This window comes from Chanodichthys erythropterus, chromosome 5 (assembly GCF_024489055.1).
Source record: "Chanodichthys erythropterus isolate Z2021 chromosome 5, ASM2448905v1, whole genome shotgun sequence".
NCBI classification, from domain to species: domain Eukaryota; kingdom Metazoa; phylum Chordata; class Actinopteri; order Cypriniformes; family Xenocyprididae; genus Chanodichthys; species Chanodichthys erythropterus.
In genome coordinates, this window is record NC_090225.1 from 5,188,802 (window position 1) to 5,214,781 (window position 25,980).

At 36.0% G+C, this 25,980-nt stretch overlaps 1 protein-coding gene across 5 annotated transcripts; it reads left to right on the forward strand.

Annotated features, from left to right (window-relative positions):
• The first annotated feature begins 2,151 nt into the window (after positions 1 to 2,151).
• gng2 (guanine nucleotide binding protein (G protein), gamma 2) lies at positions 2,152 to 20,691 on the forward strand. 5 transcript variants are annotated; one of them, XM_067385744.1, is made up of 5 exons: positions 2,152 to 2,300; positions 12,182 to 12,255; positions 13,164 to 13,316; positions 19,557 to 19,669; positions 19,752 to 20,691. In XM_067385744.1, the coding sequence occupies exons 4-5, from the start codon at positions 19,583 to 19,585 to the stop codon at positions 19,878 to 19,880; spliced, it is 216 nt and encodes a 71-aa protein (XP_067241845.1). In that variant the 5' UTR covers positions 2,152 to 2,300; positions 12,182 to 12,255; positions 13,164 to 13,316; positions 19,557 to 19,582; the 3' UTR covers positions 19,881 to 20,691. The 5 variants fall into 5 exon arrangements, with proteins under 5 accessions (XP_067241845.1, XP_067241842.1, XP_067241844.1 ...); XM_067385743.1 differs by lacking the exon at positions 2,152 to 2,300 and adding an exon at positions 2,397 to 2,553; XM_067385741.1 differs by lacking the exon at positions 13,164 to 13,316 and having other exon boundaries at positions 2,153 to 2,300.
• The last annotated feature ends 5,289 nt before the right edge of the window (positions 20,692 to 25,980 follow it).

The window sequence follows — 25,980 nt, forward strand, 5'->3', positions numbered from 1 at the left end:
TGATATGGCTTCACCGACATCCTCATTGTAATCCCGTGGGGCAGGCAAGCAGCTACTGAAGACACCAGATGGCCTCAAATTAGAATTGAAATCATGCACGCACATATTCACATGTTCTCGCTCAGTCTCAATTGCATCAAACTCTAAATAATAATTTGCTATTTCACTGAACGCAGCCTTTTGTGGTGATGTTGATGGATGGTTATATTAATGTAATTATGTTTTAGTGAATAATCCGAAGGGTTAACTCCGTGAGATGATTCCATTAGTTCACATAATGAATCTCTGTAATCAGATCACTGATAAATTAATTCCATTAGATTCCTCTAAAGCTGTTCAGCCCAACAAATGCTCTACCCCTCTCACAATGACTGATCCAAAATCACTCCACTTTTACTTCATTTGTTTTTAAATTATTATACTGATCCATCTACTGAGAATTCATCTTTGTTTTTATTTTTATTAAAGCATGAATCAAAATACACATGTATCACCATTAAGCAGCACAACAGTTTTCAACATTGATAATTATAATAAATGTTTCTTGAGCACCAAATCAGCATATTAGAATGATTTCTGAAGGATCATGTGACACTGAAGACTGGAGTAATGATGCTGAAAATTCAGCTTTGCCTTCACAGGAATAAATTACATTTTAATTAACGTTGAAAATAATTAGGGAAGCACTGATATTAAATTTTGTCTGATAACCGATAATTCTTTATAATTGAAACCCGATAACCAATATATTGGCTGATAAATCTAAATCAAAATTAATAGAATTTTTTAAAACTTGATTACAAAAACAAATGTCTCACCATTAAAAGCCAAGTCCCAATCACACAACTGTAATGTTCTCATTATATTGTGACAGACTTGTGTATGTTGCACTTAACTGTATTTTCCTTTTTGAAGTGATTTCAATCATATTTCAAGCAATTCAAACCCATTATGGTGGACAGTGTGCATCTGAAATTTATCCGCTGAAGGAAATAATCCATTATTTATCGGCTTTATATCAGCCAAATTTTCTTATCGAGTCGATAACGATAACATTAAAAAATATAGCTGCAAGCAGCAATTACGGGGCCAAGCACAAAAACGGCACAAGAAGCAAGCCAACGCAACTGGGAGCATCAGGCTAACTGCAGCAGTGAGCAATTAAAGACCTATTAACATCATTTTAGGTAAAAGAGCTGAAAAATGATCAAAAATGAGGATTTACTGGTTCATCACTTTTGACCAATAGGTGGCGCTGTGTCCAAATTGTTGTGTGGTATGGTCAGAGTAAGGTGACAATGACACTTGCAAAGTTTGGTGTCAATATGTCAAAGCACTGAAGAGATATAGCTTCAAGAGTCGTTTTTGCATCATGCCTCAAATTCTTTGCTCTGGTATACGAAAACCGTTTCACGTATCGACTTGAAATCCTTAACTTTTTGTTGGCATGGTCTGAAGATGACACGGTTCAATTTTGGTGAAAATCGGAGCAACGGTCTAGGAGGAGTTCGAAAAAGTAGGTTTTTAAAGAAAAACAATATGGCGGACAGGAGGTCTTAGCTGACTATGGCAAATTTGATATCTATGTTCTCAGCATGACCCAAGGAATATACTGAGACCAGTTTCATTAAAATTGGTGAATACAGTCAAAAGTTATTAACATTTTTGTACATTTTGTTATAACTTTTGGCTGGAGGAGACAACAGCACAGCAGCATCCCACTGCCAAAGACCAGCATCCAAAACACAACTGGTGATCATGCTTGCAGTACACATATGGGGATCCCAAAGTGACAAACCTAGACTCAGTGGTCTCAAGAGGCACACCAGATTTTATTTTCCAAATATAGAACAGCAACAGTTACACACACACATCTGTAATACTGTAACACATTGTGACTTCAACCTCCACTGTAGCTGTGTGTGTTTATTGAAAAGTTGCCAGTTGCAATTCCTTTTTTAATCTTCTCTCACTCTAATATCGTGAGACTGAAGATTAAGCTTTTGATTACAGGAGCTCAGGCTGTGTGTATGTGTGTGTGCGTGTGTTTGCACAATGACTCTGAAAGGGAGGGTTTCTCGCTCTCTTTCTTTTAGACATACACATGCTTTGGGGGGAGGGGTAGTTGTGGATATTTATCTGTGCTCCTTGTCAGCTCAGTGCAGAACCTCTGTGCTGAGCTGCACATGCAATGCACAGGAGCCAGAGAGCAGAAATAACACACTGCTGCACATCAGCATCAACACACTAGAATCACAGCCCTGAAAGCCAGAGAAATGGTCTGACTGGAGAGGCAGAAGGTAAATAATCTTGTTTTTCTTTTTAAACAATGTATTTGTGAGTGTTCGGGAGCGAGAGGAAGTGGCTTTCAGCTGGCTTCCTGAACGATTCCACTAGTTGATGGGCGGAGCGAGAGGAAGGCTGTCAGCTGGGGTGGTGTAGCAGGCGGCGAGTGTGTGTGTGTGTGTGTGTGGGTGCCAGAGTGTCAGAACAAGGAGTGTATGTGTGCTACTGCTCTTGTGTTATTGAAGATTGTACACACACACTGAGGAGGTGAGTAGAAAATCTTTTCATGGGTTAATTTCCATTAAAAATATATCAGATACGTTGAGGTTTGTGTTCAGATAGACAGGCGTGAAGATGTGTCAGTGGGGCAAGCTGCCTAAATGAAATCATTTAGAAAAAATGACTCTTTATCATGTATGTGTGTGTGTCTTTTTGTGTACTCCTACACTAGATTATTGTAAGATGTGTAGTGTTTTTTCCACTGTGTGGATGGGTGTGTTTGTTCTGTCTGACTAGTCTTGCATGGACGCGAGGCTCGTCCACAGCCGTTGCATGTGTGTCAATCTAAATCAGTCTTAAATTGCTTTGGGGATGAGTATGATTTGCAAGAGGATGTGTTTGTTAGTACGCATCAGGGTTTCGTAATTTTACTCACTGTAATGTAGAGCAGAAATGCCTTTTTTGGTCAGGTGTACGTATGAGGAGCATCTGTTTGGGGTAAATGCTGCCGGAGATGGGGGGATGAAAGTGGAGGAGAGCATGGGGGAGGGGAGGGAGAAGATGCTGGAGAGAGAAAAGAGAGTGATGGAGAAATGGCAGAAGGAGAAAGGGGGTTGAATATTTGAGAGGAATCCCCCAGGAGTCCCCAGAGAATTCTGATGATGACTCTAGAACTGTGCTCGTTCTCGCGGAAGGTTCCGCTCAACTGTATGGCAGGCTGAGCTCTGGTTAGCACTCGCATACATTAAACAGTGTTCACAGCATGGAGTGATTCTTATTAGAGCTTAGAATCACAGAAATTAGTGTTTGTTATCTGAATGCATTAATAGTACTTTGTTTGAAAGCACAGAATGGATGAGGTACATCTTCCTGGTTTGGTAGGCCTTTATTTATTTATTTTTCTTTATTAGGCAATCTGGATGTCACAAACACATCTTATGTAATGTTGAACCTTTACCATGAAGATATCCAGTACTTAATAAGATAATAGTCAGACGTGTGTCCGTACACACACACATAAATACTGTTGAGTGGAATATATACTCATATAACAGTTTTCTTTACAAAAAAAAAAAAAAAAATTATTAGGTTTGTATTTTGGAATAATTGTTGAAAATTTTACAACTATAATATCCAAGAAAGCTTGGCATTCATACACAAACATTTATTGTAATTTTGGTGCCAAATATGATCATTTGTAGACTATTAAAAATCATATTATACATACTATAATATATTAGTCAACATGGACATTCAAATAATCAGAATTCACAGTAAACAATGTTCACACAAAATTAATTATTTACATATATATAATATCAGTGTATTTATTAGTTGGTTATATTGATGCATAGATATGTACATAATTGGTCTGTATATTGAGAGAGAAAAATAATACTTTTCTTTACTTTTTTTAGTTTTAATTTCGTTCCAAAGCGGTCTGTTCTGGGTTGGTTGGGGAGAGGATAAACATTTATTTGTTTATTTGGATCCCAATTAGCCACTACCTAGATAGTGGCTACTCTTCCTGTGGTCCCAACAAGTCAAAATACAAAAATACATTAAATCAACAACAATAAAGTCAAATCAATAAAAAACACAAACCCCATATTCATTCCAAAATATCAAAATTAACAGTTTACTATATATTGTAGCATCATATATTCATTTAAAGATTTTTTTAAATGCATTGTACTCAAAAAAAAAAAAAAAGAAAGTAATATAATTTCTTCATTTTACATAGAAAATGTAAAACATTATCCTCTGGACAAAATGTTAACATTAATTTTTTTTAAATAAAAATAATTAAATATATTAAAAGGGTTTATATTTGGAAGACATAAAAACAAATGTACATGATCAACAAATGTACAGTAGTTTAGTAATATGTTGAAAACAGGCACAGAGTGGCCTTATTTTTGAGCCTGTTTATAATATGCTCTAGTAAAGTGTGTATGTTTGTGTAATTTTGTGAGGAATAAATACATTACTATGGATAGTGGAGTATTTTTGTTCAAAGAGAAAGAATGGGGGGGTCCTTGAATAGATGTGAATAATATAAAAGCAACCCCAGCACACATCTTACAGTTCACTGTTCAGAGTGGGTGGATCCGGTGCTGTCGTGAGTGTGTGTGTGGTTCAGGTATACCCTATATTATGGGGACAATATACCCCACAAAGATGGCGATATCTGAAATCCTTGTCCTTATGTGGACATTTTTAGTCCCCATGAGGAATCATACTACAGTAAGTGATGTTTTTTGAAAATGTAAAAATGCAGAAAGTTTTCTGTGATGATGGGTAGATTTAGGGGGTAGAATATACAGTTAGTACAGTATAAAAATCATTATGTCTATGGAATGTCCCCATAAAACCCAACATCTGTGTGTGTTTGTTTATATGATTTATGAGGACACAAATTTGTATAATGACATGGGTATTATACTGGTATTACAATGTAAATGTGGTTTATGAGAACATTTCTTGAGTTATCGTAATTAAAATGGCTTAAAAACATACTAAACAATGTTTTATTAAAAACGAAGAAATGCAGTTTCCTGTGATGGTTAGGGTTAGGAGTAGGGTTAGCGTAGTGGGAGAGAATATACAGATTGTACAGTATAAAAACCATTACGCTTATGGAGAGTCCCCATAAACCACATATACCAAATGTGTGTGTCTCTGTGTGTGTATAAGTATGAACAGCTGGAGAGACAAAGGTCTTTGTTAAAACTAAATTTCTTCCATTTATTATTTTTCCACTCTTGCCTGAGAACATAGCCAGACTCTTTCATCCTTTTACTCCATTCCAAGAGAGACAGTGAGTGAATGTGTGGAGAAAGAGAAAGAGACACAGAGAGAGAGAATTCCTATGAAGGAGAAAATGACTTCATGCTCTGTTTGTAGACTCAACCACTCTGACTAATATTCACACCAGGCATCTTCTCTCCACCTTATTTCACATTACATCTGAAAGTTGTTTGATGTCATGTCATGTTTTTATATGAGTGTGTGTGCCTGTGCTACTTTTGGTACAAAAACCTGACAAAATATAATACAAATATTATATGTACATATATACAATTATATAATAAACAGAGTAAATACAAAAGTATAATACAAATATATACTTTATAATGAAAATGTAAATAGTTTACTTTATTTAAAAACTAACAAAATTGTATTTTTTCTAACTTAAAACTGTTTATAAAACTATAAAAGTGTTTGGAACATAAAGTTATGTATAATCAAAGTCCCTTTAAGACAAGTCATTTCACTCGGCGGCCATCTTTGAAACGCCTCTCGGGCATCCTGGGCATCATGCAGCTCCTATCTCTTTGAATGGGGAAACATCAGATTCTCCAAAACTGTTCGTCAACCTTACGATTAAATTTGATATTTGAAATCACCAATGAAATCTGACAACAACCGACTCATAAATTTAGTTTCTAAACGCTCGAATCATGACAAATTTTTTTTTTTTTTTTCAGGCTGTATCAAGCTACTGCGCATGCGCAGGCCTAAAACGTCTGACTGTTTCTATAGAAACCGGTGATTCTAACGGCCGCTGAAGTGACGCGATGACTTTACCAGTCGGCGATTGGCTCTTGGCTTTAGAAGGCGAGACTTATTCCGCCATATTGCGCGTTACACTTTCTCCCATTCAAAACAAGACGAGTGACACGTCTTGTGTTATTCTATAGTCTTTGGTATAATACATTACATTTTTATATCTTCAGTGAAAAACTGAAAACTGTGAATCAGTGATTAAAGTGGCAGAGTGAGGGAAAAGCCTTGTGTTTATTGATAAGGGGACACTAAGAACGGAGTATGTGAGTACATTTCAGTATATAAACATGACTTTGTTGAAAGTAGAGAATGCAGGCCCGGATGTTTGGAATATTGTTAACTCTCCGGGAACCTTGGGTGTTGCTCTTGGCTAAGTGGCAGATTCTGCAGGAAGTCATTTTAACCCAATGTACACGCACACAAGCTCCTGTTTCATTAAAAACCACAAGTCTTGATAATCTTGAATGATCTCATCCTGTATTTAAATCAGTTTAGATTTAGTGTTTTATGAACTCATGATGAAAGAAAGTCAGAAGACTTTTTTTGAATATTCACTAAGTTCATGGAGAATTGCCTAGCTTTCCTAACTCATAACACGTGAGGGGAAGTTTCAAGTCTTATGTTTATAAGACTAAATCTGACATGAGAACAGACTGTTTTTTTCTGTCCGATAAGACACCCGGACACCGCAGAAAACAAACCATAGAGCAATACGATTAATTCAGACAGAGTCGCAGACATTTAAAACCGAAGTGTGGTAGCTTTTGTCAGATGTACATGGGAGGTTTTTGACTCGGTCAACAGGATGTGTGTGGCAGACGTTAGGCGTCAGAGAAACGGAGTCACAGGCATGGTTTGAGTCTTGAGATCTGGGGCCTCGTTTATAAAATGTTGCTTAGAAACTGAAACTGTCCTACATTTGATCTTTAGATCATTTCTCAAACGTGCATAGGCCTATGTGTGATGCAAAAAAAAAATGTTTGTACACCTCTCTTGCAGATGTGAAATTTCTAAATCACAAATTACCTTGAAATTATGCACAGCTAAAGATCTCCGCCTTGTAAACGCCACCTAATTAATGTCATTAACATATAAAAGAGCAACAGTCAACATCCAAATCCTTTACTTAAGAATGGCAAACAGCAAGAATTGCTTAGATTTCCAAATACCTGCAGTACTCCGACTCTCTGCCACAAGGAAAAGTGAGTACTTTTTCCACGTCAAAGACCATTTGTCAGGACCAGCATTGTCAAAGATCACTGACAATTAGCACACGGCTTGGACTGGTGTAATGGTTCTGTTCTGGGCAAGAACTCCATAGGGCAACCCAGGTGAAAAAAAAGTACACTTTCATAATGTACTTAAAGTGCTCTATTTTTGCACACTTAAAGGGTTAGTTCACCCAAAAATGAAAATTCTGTCATTAATTACTCACCCTCATGTTGTTCCACACCGTAAGACCTTTGTTAATCTTTGGAACACAAATTAAGATATTTTTGATCAACTCCGATGGCTCAGTGAGGCCTGCATTGATAGCAATAACACTTCTTTTTTCAATGCCCATAAAGCTACCAAAGACATATTTAAAACAGTTAATGTGACTACAGTGGTTTAACCTTAAAGTTATAAAGCGATGAGAATACTTTTTGTGTGCCAAAAATAACAAAATAGCGACTTTATTCCACAATATCTAGTGATGGGCGATTTCAAAACACTGCTTCATGAAGCTTCGAAACTTTACGAATCTTTTGTTTCGAATCAGTGGTTTGGAGCGCTAAAATCCCATGATTTCAGCAAACGAGGCTTCGTTACGTCATAAGTGTTTTGAAACTTCAATAGTTCACGTGACATTGGCAGATTGATACACGCTCCGAACCACTGATTCGCACAGTTGAGTACACTTAGATGTTCTTAAGATTATCTTAAGAAGTACTAAAGAAGAATTTGTAGTATATTAATAAAAATATATATATACAAAATTAGTGTGTGAAAATGGAAGTGTAATTTTTTCCCCTGGGAAGCCTATAAGAGCAGGGATAAGGGTAAACATAACAGAACCAACATAAATGTATTGCAAATATAATTAATATTCAGTAATTTACTGTACAACATAATTCGAGACAAATTAGTCTGATTCGAAGAGGAATATCAGAAGGACAAGTTCTGGATGACAGGAGGAGCTGGGGATGGAGGAGGGTAATTATCTTCTGAGCAACACGATAATAATGCTGCTGATAAAAACCTGGATGGACCTTATATAGGGTTGCTGTGATAGGTGTCATATTCCTATAGGTAGATGTGGATCAGCTGATGCAAGCTTAACTGATGTGACCTGCCAGAACTAATGCTACACTTGATTTTTATAAATATGAACGTTGGTGTGGATTTTAGCTTATGCACAAGTAAGTTTAAATCTGTGCATACGCACGTTTTGTAAACGAGACCCCTGGTGTCAGGGTCAGTGCCTACTTGAGGACCCCTGTAGTGAAACCAGAAAAACATTATAAATCTGTCTCTCTCATTCACTCTCTCTCTTTACCATCTGGGGCTCAGTGGATAAATTATTAAACTGGCTAGTGTCTGCTGGCAAGAATGTTACAACCTCGGTTCAATGGAAAAAATGTGCCTCTAACTTCTTTTTTGCAAATCTCCAAAAGCATACCTATTCAGACAATTCACTGCAGTTTCCAGCTGAAATTAACACTAGTGGCAGTAAAACATTAACACTTTTTATTACTTTTCGCACAAATGGTGATTACAGGAGCAGATTATTGATTAATAGAGTTGTTTTTGCATGGTTTCTTGCACAATACTATGTTTTGACACCTTTACCATACATGATTTATAAACAAATACATTTTGATGTTTGCATCACATGACCAGCTCCAAATGTATGGCTTTTCTGACTCAGTAGCTCACCCGGTACAGCATTGCACTTGCGATGCGAAGCACTCGGGTACACATGAACGAGTCACGATAAATGAGCTTAAAGACTTGTAGAAGAAAGAGCTCATGTTTTATCTCATGTTTGCTTTTGTTAATACTATCGATAGCTTTAACCTTTTAGTGCCACTCATTTAACACAATACACAATAATAAAACGTTGCCAGATTCACGTTCATCTATTTCAGAGAAAACTGAACATGCTTTTAGATAACTGAAGCATGCAAGAGCAATGAAATGTCACCACAGTTACTTTTTGCACTGAGCCTGGGTTGGAGCACAATCTTACACACATTTCTGCAGAAAGAAAGCTCATTTTTATCTAATTTTGGGTAATGTTAGAGTCAAAATTAACCCTGTTTACTTTATCAATGTACATTCTCAGTCTTCAGAAAAAAATAGTTTGTGTTCATAATCTATCATCAGAATAACTTATTTAAGACATGCAGCAGATAATGTTAAAGAATAGATAAACAGCTATTGTTAAAAAAAAACTTGCATTCATTCAAGTATGTATGTATGCAAGCTGACTATTCACTATTTCAGTCAATTCATGATGAATAAAATCAAGGCCTGTTCTACGTTTGTGCTTGTTGAATATCCTGTTTCACAGGGAAATGTGTTCCACATTACGGAAGTAAAAATTGATTGTGAACACATTCACATTGACTGTGATGTTGGTGGTGGAGTCAAGCCCTGTGTCACAGTTGCAAACATCTGAAAACTTCTTAAATGAGCCTAAGATGGTTTACTGGCATTATACGGTTTAAGGTGTTTTTTATTGGTTTAAGATGCTCTCTCCGGCTGGCCAAGCTGGTTTTAATCTGGTCTAGAGTGTTTTTTGTTGTTGTTTTGATGGCCAGCTCATGTTCTAATCTGAGCCTAACCCCTCTAAAACCAGCCAACAGATGGTTTAAATCAACCATCTGAAGTTGATTTAAAGTTGACATGAAATAAAAATTCACTGATTCATTGATCTTGTTGACCTAATAATTAAAAAACAAGTCTAACTCCATTTGGGTCAATAACGTGGCAAGTTATTTTTTTGTATAAAGGCCTTAACAATTATAAAAAACAAAGATATGACATCCAAAGTATGTAAGGTAGTACAACTAGATCTCTTTTATCGAATCCAAAAGGTTTTGATAATATTTTGCTACATACAAAGGTATTTTAAATATTATTAAGTATCAAATGCCATTCAGTTTAACCGTCCTAAGGCCAATACAGCCTCTTCATTTGTGATTAAAATATCTTAAAATGTAATAAATGCATATATTTTTATTCTGGCATGATATAACATCATATATCAACATGGTGCAAAATGGTACTAAAATTATGTGTAGAAGTCATTGCTTTGTTATGAGAAAGAATGTCTGGAAAAAAGAATTTCATTGATGTCATTCGAAGTAACCAATGTAAAGGGACCATTTTGGATCAAGTCATCTGGTCAGTATCATGTGACAAGATGTGCCATCATTCAGACACCTGCAAAGGACCACATGGTATTGAAGCAAATTAACTAACTATTTGAAAAATTCATAATTCGGTATAACCAAAAGTGTAATTCAGTAAAACCGAAATCCATCTTGTAAAACATGACAAAAGCAGTGTTAATTGATTATAAAAACCACAATCTCACTGTCATCACTTAATTAAACTTCAAAATTATATTATATCTCCAATATGTTTTTTTACACTTTTAAAAACCTTATTCGTCAATGACCCATTTACAGGTGAAACCTGATCTCTGGTAACATACGCCAGACTTTTCCAATCATTTAAGCCCTGTCCACACGAACACGGGTATTTTCAAAACCGCAGCTTTTTCTATGCAGTTTGGCCATTCATCCACGCGCAAACGCAGTATCCGATTACTGAAACTGAACATTTTTGAAAACTCCTGCCAGGGTGAAGATTTTTAGAAATTCCGGTTTCAGTGTTGAAACTTTTTTTTTAGGCTTCCGATTGGCCAACATGGCTTTACAGTTAAGGTTATATCACCTGTTGGTTTGGCATGCTCTAGCCTGATTAAACCCCGCCCCTTTCTCACATTTAACTGCAAGCTCACATTCAGATCTGCCTCCATCCAGTTAACAACCAAAGATTTGAACCATGTCCCCTCCTTACATTTTTTTCCTTTTCGATAGTCTGTTTTACACAGATAACCGTCAAAATACAGAATAAATACGTCCCATCTTTTTTTAGCAAGGTTATGCATAAAAATGATGCATGAGTTGAATAAGTTTAAGTTGGATTTTTGGTCCATTTGTCATTTAAGCGATATTCACCACCATTAATCATTAAAGACCAACATCATGCATTCCTATTTATTAATATTATTATTATTTATTTGAATATATGTTGTCAAGAGACATTAGATAGCCAAACCATTAATATGCTATGAAACAAGCAGTGAGCTGGTAGCTTTGTCCTGTGTGTAGGTGGACATGTGACCAGGGTTTTATATTAAATTATGAGGTTATACTCCTCTTGTTCCTCATTCCTGTGTTATCTCAGTCATGTTACCTTCAGTGAAGCTTGCGAGGGTGTTAATTCTGTTCAAAAACAAAGTATTGCAGCAATAGGGTGACTCATTTTACCAACTTGCAGTGGACCCTACTGTTTTGGTGGTGCTGTATCCACTGAGACAGAGGAGACGTGGAGAGATTAAATGTTGCTGGAACATTCTGTGTGGAAGTGATTCACAATAGTGGAATTCCCTGCTGCTGCAGAGCTTCTCCAGCAGAGTAATTGGCCCATTCATCACATTGACAGAAACAGACAGAGGAAGAGAAAGAGGGAAGGTGAGGTGGAAATACAGGAAGGCCAATCTGTACTCTGAAAAGTTCTACTTAACCCTGCTATATTTTTACAAAAAGAATCATATCAACTGCACGTGTTATCATCACGCTTAAGTCAGCCGTTCAGTTGTTTTCGATAGTGCAAGCTGGGCTTTTGTATAGGCACATAAGATAAACTTCAGTCAGGACTGGAATGTTTCTTACTGCAAACAGTCTGGGAAAGGTGTGACATTCTAAACCCTTCAACCAGCACATGCACACACACTCGCACATGCACACAAACGCTTGCAAAAGGCCTTGAGCTGCAACCAAGATATTGAACATATGGACTCTAACTGCATGGCTTCCTTTCTCAACAGAGGCTGAAGACACACCACAGGAGGTGAACTCACTAAACAAAAACTGGCAGAGGGCGAAAAGAGTCCAAAATAAGGTGAGAACCAGAAAGAAATTATGTAAAAGGAGGAAGACAAATAGGTGAAACACACATCTGTATGCAAAAGATATGTGATAGTCTACTAGTGAAAAGGCCCGTTCACACCAAGGACGATAACTATACAGATAACAATAAAAATATAGTTCAAAAACTGATAACAATATCATTGGGATCACTTTCATAATATTTTTTTCCAGCTATTGAATGATAAAACACTGACAGCCAATCAGAATCCATTCTAATTTAAAGGCTCGTGCATTTAAAATGGCAGATGACATTGTTAAATGCTAAGGTCCAGAAAAAGCCACAACTGTTTGACAAGTCAAGACAATGTATATATGGAAAACAATCGGTCATACCCTCTGAATAAATGGTGAGAAGTATTAACATTGAAATCATTATGCCAGGCTAGCAAACAGTGTAACATAAAATTTCCTCAGGTATCCAGCGCTAGTTTCAACAACATTGTCTTGCTTCGTTTGAAGTTACAGTGAAAAAGACTAGGTGTTGTTTTTATTCCACTATATTGACTTCATCAGCTAAATTCACTGTTAGATTAGATCGATTACACTAGCTATTCACTCAAAACATAGCATGCTGAGGACATCTGCTGGTTAAAGCAGTGTAAATGCAACAAGAACAGCAAAAACATGTTGCGTCTGAGCTTAAAATAAACAGACCGTTATCGTTCGTTGGTGTGTATGTAAATATAGTTATCATTATAGTTATGGTTTTTGTTGTGAACGGGCCTTAACAGAGTGATATATGCTTTCAAACACCTGCGCTGATAAAAGTTTGAGGATGAACCATTATAGGGTTTATCAATGTTCACACCATTTTCCAAATTTCATAGCGCCGAGGGCATCCATTTTCACACGTTTGCTCTGTTGCCATTCTTCTTCTAGAGTGTTCCATTAAGAAGAACCTTTTCAGCCCAGGGAGACTCGATATTACACCTTGATTATTCTTGTTGTGCTACATTATAACAGCCTCTTCAAACGCCCCCTGCAGTGGCACTTCCATTTCCCTGCTGGCCTTCCTGTAGAAATGCGGCTTGGGTAAATGGCACACATATGGCCCACTCTCTGGGGATACAAATTAAATGAGCTCCCTCTGTACCTCTTCAAATGTATACATGCCGCTTTATAGACCCCTAACTGTCTTCTGATGAACAGATCAATAGAAATCAACTTATTTGCAAACTAGCTTGTGATTGGCCCACTAAATATACTACATTTTCAATTCCAAGGACACACAAATACAATGATCCCCTTGTGAGACTCTTCCTAAAGTTGCAAGGCAGCTATTTATACTGTGTGAGCAAAATTTAAACATGTTTTTATGAAGAAAAGTAGACATGATTAAATTTCTTTCTGATTCTGATGATTGACTTTCATTGTCACAGTTAAGCTGCAGCAATCCAAGAGAGCAGGCAGGAAGATGAATAAACTGACTTTTAAATAAACACAGAGGGAAACAAAGTGCTAAAATGCAACATTAACACTAAACAAGGAACTGAGGAATACCAATGCCTCCTTCATGTGCTATAGGAAATTTGATAACTCACACTTCTGAAGTCATGATTAGAAGCTTATCGCATTCAAGTTTTGACATGAGAGAGCGTTAGGAAACTTGTATTTACGATAATTCAGAGAGCATGTGAAGGCAGCATATATACACAAGGGACGATAATCAACAGAACAGGGGATAGGTGTGAACTAATTAGAAACCATGGAAACTAACTAATGGTGGGGAAACGAGAACAACGGAAACAGGAATTACAACTAAACCAAACCAAAACATGTGACATTGTTATTGTACTTTTATATTTTTATATTATAGTAAATTATCTAAACTTGTTTTTAGAGTAATATTAGATGTATAAAACCGAAAGTAAACAAACTATTTCATTTTTATGGAGTTTTATAGAGAATATAGAACTTTATGGAGAAAATCATAAAAAAAAAACCCACAAAATCATATGCAGATGTATTTTTGTTAAAAACTAGGGCTGTTAATAGGATAAAATAATTGCAATTAATCCCATGACTTCTAACTTTAGACATTCAGTATTTAAAAAAATATATATATAGATAAAAAATCTTTGAATATTTTAAAACTTTGGATGGTGTGGAAAATTATTATTATTTTCTTTTATTAATTTGACAGCAAATCTTGTTTTTTCCTACTGACTATTAAAGTATAATTAGGGGCCATTTATGACACCTTTTTTAATTAAAAAATGAAATGTTGTATTTCAAGACATTTTTCAGGTTTTGTCCTTAAAACACTCTTGTGTGTGGTACTAATTTCTTACGCATCTCATCCCAAGCCTCCGTTGCCAATTCCTAAATTACATTTCCGAACTAGTAACAGAGGCCACTGATAGCAGAATAATACCATTGGTAAAGTTATTAACGCGGTTGAGAGAGAGAGAATAAGCATATGTGAATGAGCCTACCCGAGTCTGTGCGTCTCTCACAGCAGCAGTGTCTCTACTAATAGCGAAACTATAAGTTTATCTACCTCAAGAATCGCAGTTATTACCACACTGATGAGAAATGTCATGCATCTTTTAAGTGGCTAAACTACTTTTCTGATTAATTCGTCAGAGCAGCGCTGACAAAACGTTTCTGTGCGAGTGTGTGTCCGTACTATACAGTATGTTTGTACGTTTAAAAAAAGAGAGAGAGAGAGTGCAGGAAAGATTAAGCGCTTTCAGGACACAATCATTTGTAATTTTCATCCTATTGTTTACTATATTTACTTGCTTGGTTGGTGTCATTGTGGGTTTTGTTTCATTTGTGGTTTTAGGACCTATTAAGATAACTGAAATCATTTGGTGAGGTGATATGGAACGCGGTCAAGACCTGCTAGAACTACTTTAGCCGTGTGTTTCCCTGAAAATAATTGCACACCTTCGAACGTTGATCAACCAATCAGTTTCGAGTATTCAACAGCCCTGTATATATATATATATATATATATATATATATATATATATATATATATATATATATATATATATACACACTACCGCTCAAAAGTTTGGGATCAGTACGATTTTTTATGTTTTTAAAAGAAGTTTCGTCTGCTCACCAAGGGTGCATTTACTTAATTAAAAATACAGTAAAAACAGTAATATTGTGAAATATTATTACAATTTAAAATGACTGTTTTCTATTTGAAAAATTTTAAAATGTAATTATTCTTGTGTTGGCAAAGCTGAATTTTCAGCATCGTTAATCCAGTCTTCAGTGTCACATGATCCTTCAGAAATCATTCTAATATGCTGATCTGCTGCTCAAGAAACATTTAATGTGTACAATTGTACAAAATATTTGTGTACAATATTTTTTTTTCAGGATTATTTGATGAATAGAAAGTGAAATCTAATATTTTGTAACATTATAAATGTCTTTACTGTCTCATTTGATTGATTTAATGCATCCTTGCTGAATAAAATTTAATTTAAAAAAAAAATAAAAAATTCTTACTGACCCCAAACTTTTGAACGGTAGTGTAAAATGTTACAAAAGCTTTGTATTTTAGATAAATGCTGTTCTTTTGAACTTTCTATTCATCAAGGAATCCTGAAATTGTTTTCAACATTGATAATAATAACAAATATTTCTTGAGGAACTAATCATCATATTAGAATGATTTCTGAAGGATCATGTGACACTGAAGACTGGAGTAATGATGCTGAAAATTCAGCTTTGCCAACACGAGAATAAATTACTTTGTAAATATATATTCAAATAGAAAACAGTTATTTTAAATTGTAATAATTTTTCACAATATTACTGTTTTTACTGTATTTTTAATTAAATAAATTAAGCCTTGGTGAGCAGACAAAACTTTTTTTAAAAACATTAAAAATCTTACCGATCCCAAACTTTTGAGCGGTAGTGTATTTACTAAAAATTGTTTATGGACTTGTTTGAAAGCCCTCAGGGTTAGACCACATTGATAGTAAAGGGTTAACTGGCGGTAGATGTCTCTAGCACATCTCTGAGCCTCTAGTTCATCACATACAGCACAGACTGTATGTATATCAGCAGGCTACACACTCTTCAAGTTACTGGCACTGTTCTCTTTCCTATCACTGACATTCTCCGTTTGCCTCCTGTGTCTTAATCCCCTCCTCTCTCTGACCCCCTATAAGGTAAAGTTTTGAGCTCCCGGAAGACGGATAGGGACTGCGATCTAAAATGGCTTTTAAACATAGACTCCACCCTGGATTTGTGCTGATGTTCCTTGTCTGGCTGTAAATGTCTCTTTAGGCCTGATTTAGAGATGTAGGCAGTGTGCTGAAGCTGTCCCCTCTCTGAACTCTTCAGATGTATGGGGTCCCCGGTCTAAAGTTGCCTTTGGTGAGCTCCATCCTTGATTTTAGGAGTGGAACATTTCATTGCTGTCAGATAGCTCTGTATCTCAGTTGCCTAGCAACTGAGGTCCATTGCAAAGATGCATGGGATGGTCACTAGGTTTAATGAAACAGTCTTTACAACGGATTACCAGGAGCTGAGGATGAAGATGCTGCTCTTCTTGGAAAATTGTCTTTTACTGGAGTGTCACTCTCATTATTTTGTGGAATAAAGGCAGAATCCTTTGTCTTTAACTAAACATAACTGTATTTACAGTTACTTATTGCTTTGTTTATCTGATAATGTTGGCACACAAAATGATGCATTAACTGTTGAATTATAATGTAATAATATCAGGAAATATAATTGTAGATAATGTGATCAGGCAATATCCATAAACATTTGGATGTCAAGATGCTGACTACATTTGCCAGCTTTATTGGTTTACAAGTGGAAAGTTAATAGGCTGTGATGAACTTGTTTCCTTCAGGCCAAGTTGGAGTTTCCCCTCATTTTCAACTTCATTAATGACTAAACCTTGTATATTGAATTACATTCACATTATAAACACTCAAGGGAAGGTGTGTCTTGTGTAGTGATAATAGAGGAGTAAATCTGTGTTGTTTATGGATAGGAAGTTTGGGTTGGGCTCATTACGTAGAATGAGGTCAGTGTGACAGCTGATAGTCTAGCGCCCCCTGCTGTTTGCTCTCAGCAGCAGGCCTTTGTGTTTAACCTCACTGCAGGAGAGCCGACGGAGATTAAAAACTCAAATACAGCACAGACCTTTGAGCTCACAGTCATGACAGGTGTGTCACAGTGTGCTATCAATACCCATATGGCAGAGCTACATTAATATGTAAGAAGCACACACGTGCGTTTGCTTTTCTGTCGTTGTGGGGACTATCCATTGACTTCTATCATTTGTATACTAAGCTAATATTTTAACTACAAACTAGATATTATATTAAAAGTAGTACTCACATTTAATGTGAAACTTGAGCTTATGTCAGGTAGGAATACAGGCGTTATTTTTTTATTTTAACAAGTTTACATAGCGCCGCTGTCGGGCGGAAATCTCCTGTTTAATTAAACACTATTGTTGAAGTTGGTATCGTGGTTTTACATAGTGTTTCTTGAGTTTCTTGTACTTACGCAAACATCAGTTCTTTGTTTACCTTGCATTGCAAACAAGCAGAGATCTCCAAACTGCGCATTCAAAATGGAGGCGGGGTGGAGTTATGAGGTTTGACTGACAGATTGAGGAGCCAATGGTTTAGTCACAACCTCTTTTAAATGCTTTTTATTGGTTAATATGTGTAAAATCCACATACAGACATAAAGGATGACCAATAGCATTAGCTTTATAAAACAATTACGAAATGTAGAGATACAAGGTTCCGGCCGACAGCGCGATTATATTCTTATTTGTGTAGTATTTATTTTTACTTATTTTTTGGGATTTGATCATTTTTCACGGCACAGTGGTTAGGAAACACTGCTTTAGAGCAAGGGTTAATATATATATATATAAGGCTTGCATTTATTTGATCAAAAATACAGTAAAAACAGTAATATTGTGAAATATTACATTAAAATTTAAAATAACCTTTCTATTTAAATATATTTTAAGATGTAGATAACTATCTTTTATACACTGCCCTCCAAAAGTGTGGAAACACCCCTGGCAAAGTGTGGTTTTGGACGATATCAGCATAAATCCTTATCATTTTTTGGTGCAAATACATTACAGTAACTTGACATTATCATTGAAGACCAGCAATAATAATTTTCATTTTGAATACATAATAACGGCAATATATACATGTTAAATTCAGACATGCCCCTTTGCCAGCTGTGATGCCCAGGTTGCCCTTGGCCCAGGTTTGTAAAAGATCTTTGGGTCAGCACACCTTAATAACTTCAACAATTGATTGCCAATTAAGTTTAGAATACAATGAACCAATTACAACCCAGTTTACGTCAGATTTACAGGTGGATATTTTGAAGAATCGAAAACTGATACGTTTTTAGGATTTTTAGAAAAGTCAAGTCACATTTCAAATATAAATCTTTTGGGAAACACATGATGTAGTTACACGTTACTACATGTACTAGTAATAACAGTAAATTATGCATAATTTCAAGTAATTAACCCTAAACCAATCCCTGACCCTAACTAGCAAGTCGATGAGTTGAATCAACTCCACAGCAACTACATAAATTAATCTACTAATCATTCAGAAACGTCCAGTTTCATTCTAAAAGTTGTAACTTCTTCCTGTCGACTCCAGTTTGAACAATGTAAGGCTGAACACCGTTACTGGCAATCCTCATTTTGGCTGCGTGAGATTCTCCAGCCTTGTTGTTGTTGAGCTGTTAAAGCTCCGCCCTCTTCTGGAAAGCTCATTTGCATTTAAAGGGACACACACAAAAACGGCATGTTTTTGCTCACACCCAAATAAGGGCAAATTTGACAAGCTATAATAAATGATCTGTGGGGTATTTTAAGCTGAAACTTCACAGACACATTCTGTGGACACCAGAGACTGATATTACATCTTGCAAATGGTGTATTATAGCTCCCCTTTAATTTTCTAATAAGTTTATACATCTTATTTTGTATCTGTCAATAAAATAAAATCATTTATCAATAATTAATTTCTGACCAATGTTTAGAAAGCAGAATGAACCAGCAATAATGCCAACTTCAGTCATTTTTAATCAGATTTTTTACTTATTTATTTTACATTTTTCACAGACCCATTTCACACACATTAAAGCACACAGCAACTTTTTGCACATTAGTGACAGTTAATGCACACTGACACATAACTGAACACTCTGTATCACTTTCCCTCTTTTTTTGTTATCATCTTTCATCTGTATATCACCTTCACTGAATGTATCCTCCCATCTGTATTCCAGAGCAACAGGCCTGAACCGGAAGCCTCATGGCCACCAACAACACTGCAAGCATTGCTCAGGCTCGCAAACTGGTGGAGCAACTCAAGATGGAGGCCAATATTGACCGGATAAAGGTGAGGAGAATATGAACATATTATTATTTTAGGAGTGAAAATACAGTGAGCATTGTTTGGTGACCGTATGTGTTTACATCAGGTCTCCAAAGCAGCAGCAGATCTGACATCATACTGCGAAGCCCATGCTAAAGAGGATCCTCTGCTGTCCCCCGTGCCTGCGTCTGAGAACCCCTTCAGGGAGAAGAAGTTCTTCTGTGCCATCCTGTAACCAGCGCTGCCCATCCATGGACACACCTGCTCCCTCTGGGACACACTCATGGACATAAAATATGTTGATCTTTTTAAAAGGGCTGGAAAGATGCAGTGGAGAACCCTTAAATTCTCCCAGCTCTCTATGAGCCTCCATTAAAGCCACTGACTCCACCTAGTGGCCTTGAGATCCAAAGCTGAGCATGGTTACAAGAATCTGTTGAAATTCGTAAGGGAGCGCAGCAAAAAAACACAAGTGACTGTCATTGTAGCAGATCAGCCAGGATGTGTTGTGAAAATATTCAAGTATTCAAAGGTTTCTGTGGTTCTGATGAGGTATTCAAAGTTTTTCTTTATTGATTTTTAGTGGGCTGGGATCGTTAATCTGATCACTGATCTTAGAACCCATGGATTACTAAAGTTGCTGTGTTATTGCTTTATTTTCTTTTCAATAACTTTTTTTTTTTTTTCCCAGATGGAAGTGTGACATGCCTACCATTTAGGTAGCGTTCTGTAGCCATTTTGTGGGTACAGCAAAACTTTTCTTTTTTAATTTAAAGAATGACAGTTTAGTGAAATTTTCTAATGCTTGGACAGATATTCTTAAAATGAAATACCTATCTTTTAGATGCTGATAAAAATTATTTGTCTGTACAGCAAACTGATTTTCTTTCGGTTTTTTTTTTTTTTTTTTTTTGGGTCTTAAGCATAGTTCTCTTTTTACTCTTTGTACAAAAATGTTAGCAAGTGTGTTGTGCTATATGTTTTGAATATGTGTGGTGATATCAATAATAACTGCATGAAGCCTGACAAAGTGCCGTCTTTTTTCTTCCAAATGGTTATCATATTAAATATTTAAACTACACTCTTTTTCAACAGCTTTATAGATCCCTGTCTTCCATTAAAAACAGATTTTGCATAGCTTGGTTACTATACTATATCATCAAGCCTGCATTTATTTGATCAAAAATACAGAAAAAAATAATAATATTGTGATTTTTACCATTTATATTATTACCATTTAAAATAATGGTTTTCTATTTACTTTATTTCTGTGTTTTCTATTTAATATACTTTAAAATATAATTTATTTCTGTGAATTTTCAGCATCATTACTCCAGTCTTCAGTGTCACATTATCCTTCAGAAATCATTCTAATATGATGATTTGATACTCAGTTATTATCAATGTTGCAAACAGTTTTGCTGCTTCATATTTTTATAACCTGTGATACTTTTTTCAGGATACTTTGATGAATAAAAAGTTTTAAAAAAGAACAGCGTTTATTTAAAATAGAAATATTTTGTAACAATATAAACTACCGTTCAAAGGTTTGGGGTCAGTAATTTTTTCTTTCTTTTTAAAAAAGAAATTAATTTTATTCAGCAAAGATGTGTAAAACTGATTAAAAAAAACTGATAGTAAAGACATATTGTTAGAAAGGATTTATATTTTTAATAAATGCTGTTCTTTTTAACTTTTTATTCATCATTGATTCTAGAAAGTATCGCAGGTTATAAAAAATAAGAAGCAGCAAAACATTGCAACATTGATAATAACTGAGTATCAAATCATCATATTAGATTGATTTCTGAAGGATCATGTGACACTGAAGACTGGAGTAATGATGCTGAAAATTCAGCTTTACATCACAGAAATAAATTATATTTTAAAGTATATTCAAATAGAAAACCATTATTTTAAATTGTAATAATATTTCACAATTTTACTGTTTTTCTGTATTTTTTATCAAATAAATTCAGGCTTGATGAGCTTAAGAAACTTCTTTCAAAAACATTAGAAATAGTAATGTTTTCAAACTTTTGATTGTACCATGTGTGTCTATATATATGTATATATAATATATATACTCACCAGTCACTTTATAAGTACACCTTAATAGCACTGGTTGGACCCATTTTGCCTTAATTCTTCTTAATTTAAGGTGCTGGAAACATTCCTCAGAGATTTTGGTCCATATTGTCACGGCAGCATCACACAGTTGCCTCCCGTTCCAGCACATCCCAAAGCTGCTCAATTGGATTGAGATATGGTGATTGTAGAGGCCATTTGAGTTTAATGAACTCATTGACATGTTTAAGAAACCAGTTTGAGATGATACGAGCTTTGCGACATGGCAAGTTATCCTGCTGGAAGATGAGTACACTGTGGTCATAAAGGGATGGACATGGTCAGCAACAATACTCAGGTAGGCTGTGGTGTGTGATAGAAGCTCAGATGGTACAAAGTGTGCCAAGAGAATATCCCTCACACCATTACACAATCCACCAGCCTGAACCACTGATACAAGACAGGATGGATCCATGCTTTCATGTCATCTATGCCAAATTCTGACCCTCCCATCTGAATGTCACAGTAGAAATCGAAACTCATCATGTTTTCCAATCCAGTTTTGGTGTTTCTGTGTGAATTGTAGCCTCGGTTTGCTATGACAGGAGTGTCACCGGTGTGTCTTCTGCTGCTGGAGCCCATCTGCTTCAAGGTTGGACATGTTGTGAGTTCAGATATCAGTTGTAATGAGTGGTTATTTGAGTTACTGTTGCCTTTCTATCAGCTCAAACCAGTCTGGCCATTCTTCTCTGACATCTGGCTTCAACAAGGAATTTTCACTCACAGAACTGCCGCTCACTGGATATTTTCTCTTTTTCAGACCATTCTCTGTAAACCCTGGAGATGTTTGTGTGTGAAAATCCCAGTAGATCAGCAGCTTCTGAAATACTCAACAACAACAACCACAACACATTCAAATTCACTTAAATCACCTTTCTTCCCCATTCGGATGCTCGGTTTGAACTTCAGCAGATCGTCTTGATCATGTCTACATGCAGCTGCTGCCATTTGATTGGCTGATTAGATATTTGCGTTAACAAACAATATACAGTACTGTTATATACAGTAACATATACAGTATCTCACAAAAGTGAGTACACCCCTCACATTTCAGCAACCATTTTAGTATATCTTCTCAAGGGACAATACAATAGAAATGAAACATGGATATATTTTAGAGTAGTCAATGTGCTGCTTGTATAGTAGTACAGATTTACTGTCCTCTGAAAATAACAACATACAGCCATTATTGTCAAAATAGCTGGCAACAAAAGTGAGTACACCCTAAGTGATAACTGATGTACTTCATTTAACCATCCAAAGCCACATGTCCTATTCATCATGTTCATGTTTTTGACTGCTTGACAGGACCATAAAAATGTGTGGATCTTGTATTAGAGCAGTTAAAATTTGGTGCTTTAAGTACAATTCTCTCTGTTCAACATGGCACCAAATGGCAAAGAACACTCTAAAGATTTGAGAATTGGAATTGTTGCACTCCACAAAGATGGCCTAGGCTATAAGAAGATCGGTAACACCATGAAACTGAGTTACAGCACAGTGGCCAGGGTAATAGAGAGAGGTTTTCCAAGACGGGTTCCACTCAGAACAGGCCAAAGAAGTTGAGACCTTGTGCTGTGCGTCAGGTGCAGAAGCTGCTTCAAAAAACAGATGCATGAGTGCTTCCAGCATTGCTTTAGAGGTTTCAGAAGCGGAAGGTCAGCTTGTCAGACCTTCGTCGCACACTGCATCAAGTCGGTTTGCATGGCCGTCGTCCCAGAGGGAAGCCTCTTCTGAAGCTGGCTCACAAGAAAGCCAGCAAACAGTTTGCTGAAGACAACCTGTCCAAGAACATGAATTATTGGAACCATGTCCTGTGGTCTGATGAGACTAAGATAAGCTTGTTCGGCTCAGATGATGTCCAGCATGTGTGGCGACGCCATGGTGAGGAGTACCAAGAAGATTGTGTCTTGCCTACAGTCAATCAAATTAAGCCTTGCTGACGAAGCTGAAGCTGAAGATGATGGAGTGGCCAAGTATGTCTCCAGACCTGAACCATATTGAGCATCTGTGGGACATCCTCAAGCAGAAGGTGGAGAAGCGCTATGTGTCTAACATCCAGCAGCTCTTCGATATCATTATGGAGGATTGGAAGAGGATCACAGCAACAACCTGTGCAGCTCTGGTGAATTCCATGCCCAGGAAGATTAAGGCAGTGCTAATGTTAACCAGATATAAAGGTTGACATATACACACCCCAATTTGAAAATTCCCTGTTCCCTTCTTTTACTCATATTTCATCGCTCTGTATTTATTAACACATCTATCTAATCAGTCATCAGACAGATCCATTGACACGGTGACTCAGAGCCTGACCCAGACACATACAGAAACAATATGACTCATTTTAAGGAAATAACAACCTCATCACGTCAGCTTCTTGCGAAGGCATCTCACAGAGTGTGTGATGTATTGCTATGGAAACCGCGCTGACGACATCTGCTAACACATGCAGGCGTAAGAGACTCACTTCTGTTCTACACAAATATAAGATCAAATTTTCAAGCGATTGTTTCTCAGTGTGCTCCAAAATCACACTTACTGGAGTAATATTTGCGCTGTCAGTAACATAAATATGATTATTATGATGAATTTTAACTTACATGAAACAATGTACCCATGAAACACTTAACCACCAATAGAGATTATGTACGTATAAATGTAAGCCTCTCTGTGTATGAATTTCAAAGTATCTTCAGTATGTGACTTTCTAAAAATATACTAAATATACTATATTATATATAATATTTTCTTTCTTTCTTTCTTACTTTCTTTCTTTCTTTCTTTCTTTCTTTCTTTCTTTCTTTCTTTCTTTATTTCTCTATATAATAGTCTCGTGACATATCTATAGAAGAATTCTTCTTTAGAGCAACCTTATCTGTTCAACAAATGAATTCTGATTCTGGTTTTAATTCTATTCCAGCAGAAGCACTTTCTGTCCAGGACAGCAGGAGGCAGTATAACATCACATATAATTTCTAGGGTTTCACCGATGGAGTCATTAACATGGTTCACTCGTGGAAGTAATCTTGTATACCTGCAATATGGCATTAAAAATGCTTGAATCTTGAATCCTATGTGTGTCAAAATTAGATATAGAAGAAAAAAAATACATGCAGCCTATTATACCTTTCCCTGTTTATCCGTGAGTGTGAAATTAAAATGAAATACGTTTTTATATATATATATATATATATATATATATATATATATATATATATATATATATATATATATATATATATATATATATATATATATATATTATTATTATTATCATGTTGGCCTTTGTAAAAGTCGCAGTATATTTCAACCATTTTTGTTTTGTCTTGAACAATAGAATAGGCACTTGATGTAACAGCAGTCTTTTTGGCTTCAGAAAATGATCTACTCCTGAACAGCCATTTTACTGAAGCAATTAGTTGTCTCACAGTGCTTTAATACAGAGACAGTTTCCCTGCAATATCCTGAGGTTAAACTCGGGAGCACATGCAGTGCTACAGCTCTCTCTTGGTTAATATCTATTTTTCTGTCCGTCCATCATCATCATCTCTCTCTATCAATCTGTCCGTCTGTGTATTGATAGTCTTGAGAACTATAATTGTTCATGAGCTGGATTTTTTAATGAAGACACTGAGTAATCACTGTTTGGGCGATAGGACAAAATTGCAAAGATTTTTTCTCAGTAATCAGTGATTTTCTCCAACAAAGTATTTTGTTATCTATAATTAATGAAGACTTTGACATGATGATTTATTTATTTAAAAAAAAAAAAAAAAAAATTCGCTATGAGCACTTTACTGACATAACTGTGACTTCACTCAGCACTTGCATACTGTTGTTCTCATGTTGATTTAATTGATTCTACTACTCTCATTTGTAAGTCGCTTTGGATAAAAGCGTCTGCTAAATGACTAAATGTAATGTAAATGTAAATGATGCATGTGTGTGAGCTAGAGAGTGTGTGTCCACATGCTTAGTCTATGTCGTCCTACCTATTTGTTTTATCCGGGTCTTGACATAATTGCTTATGTGCCCTGTCAGTGTTTTAGCTTTCTGTACGTTCTGCCCGCAGAGCTCCTCTGGCCATAAATCTTATATGTCAGAAAATGTCAACAAATGTCAACATAAATAAGCTTGAAATTGTATCTTCCTGGAGTATTATCCACAACAACAGACACAAAGAAATGTTAAATAAAGCTGTTCAT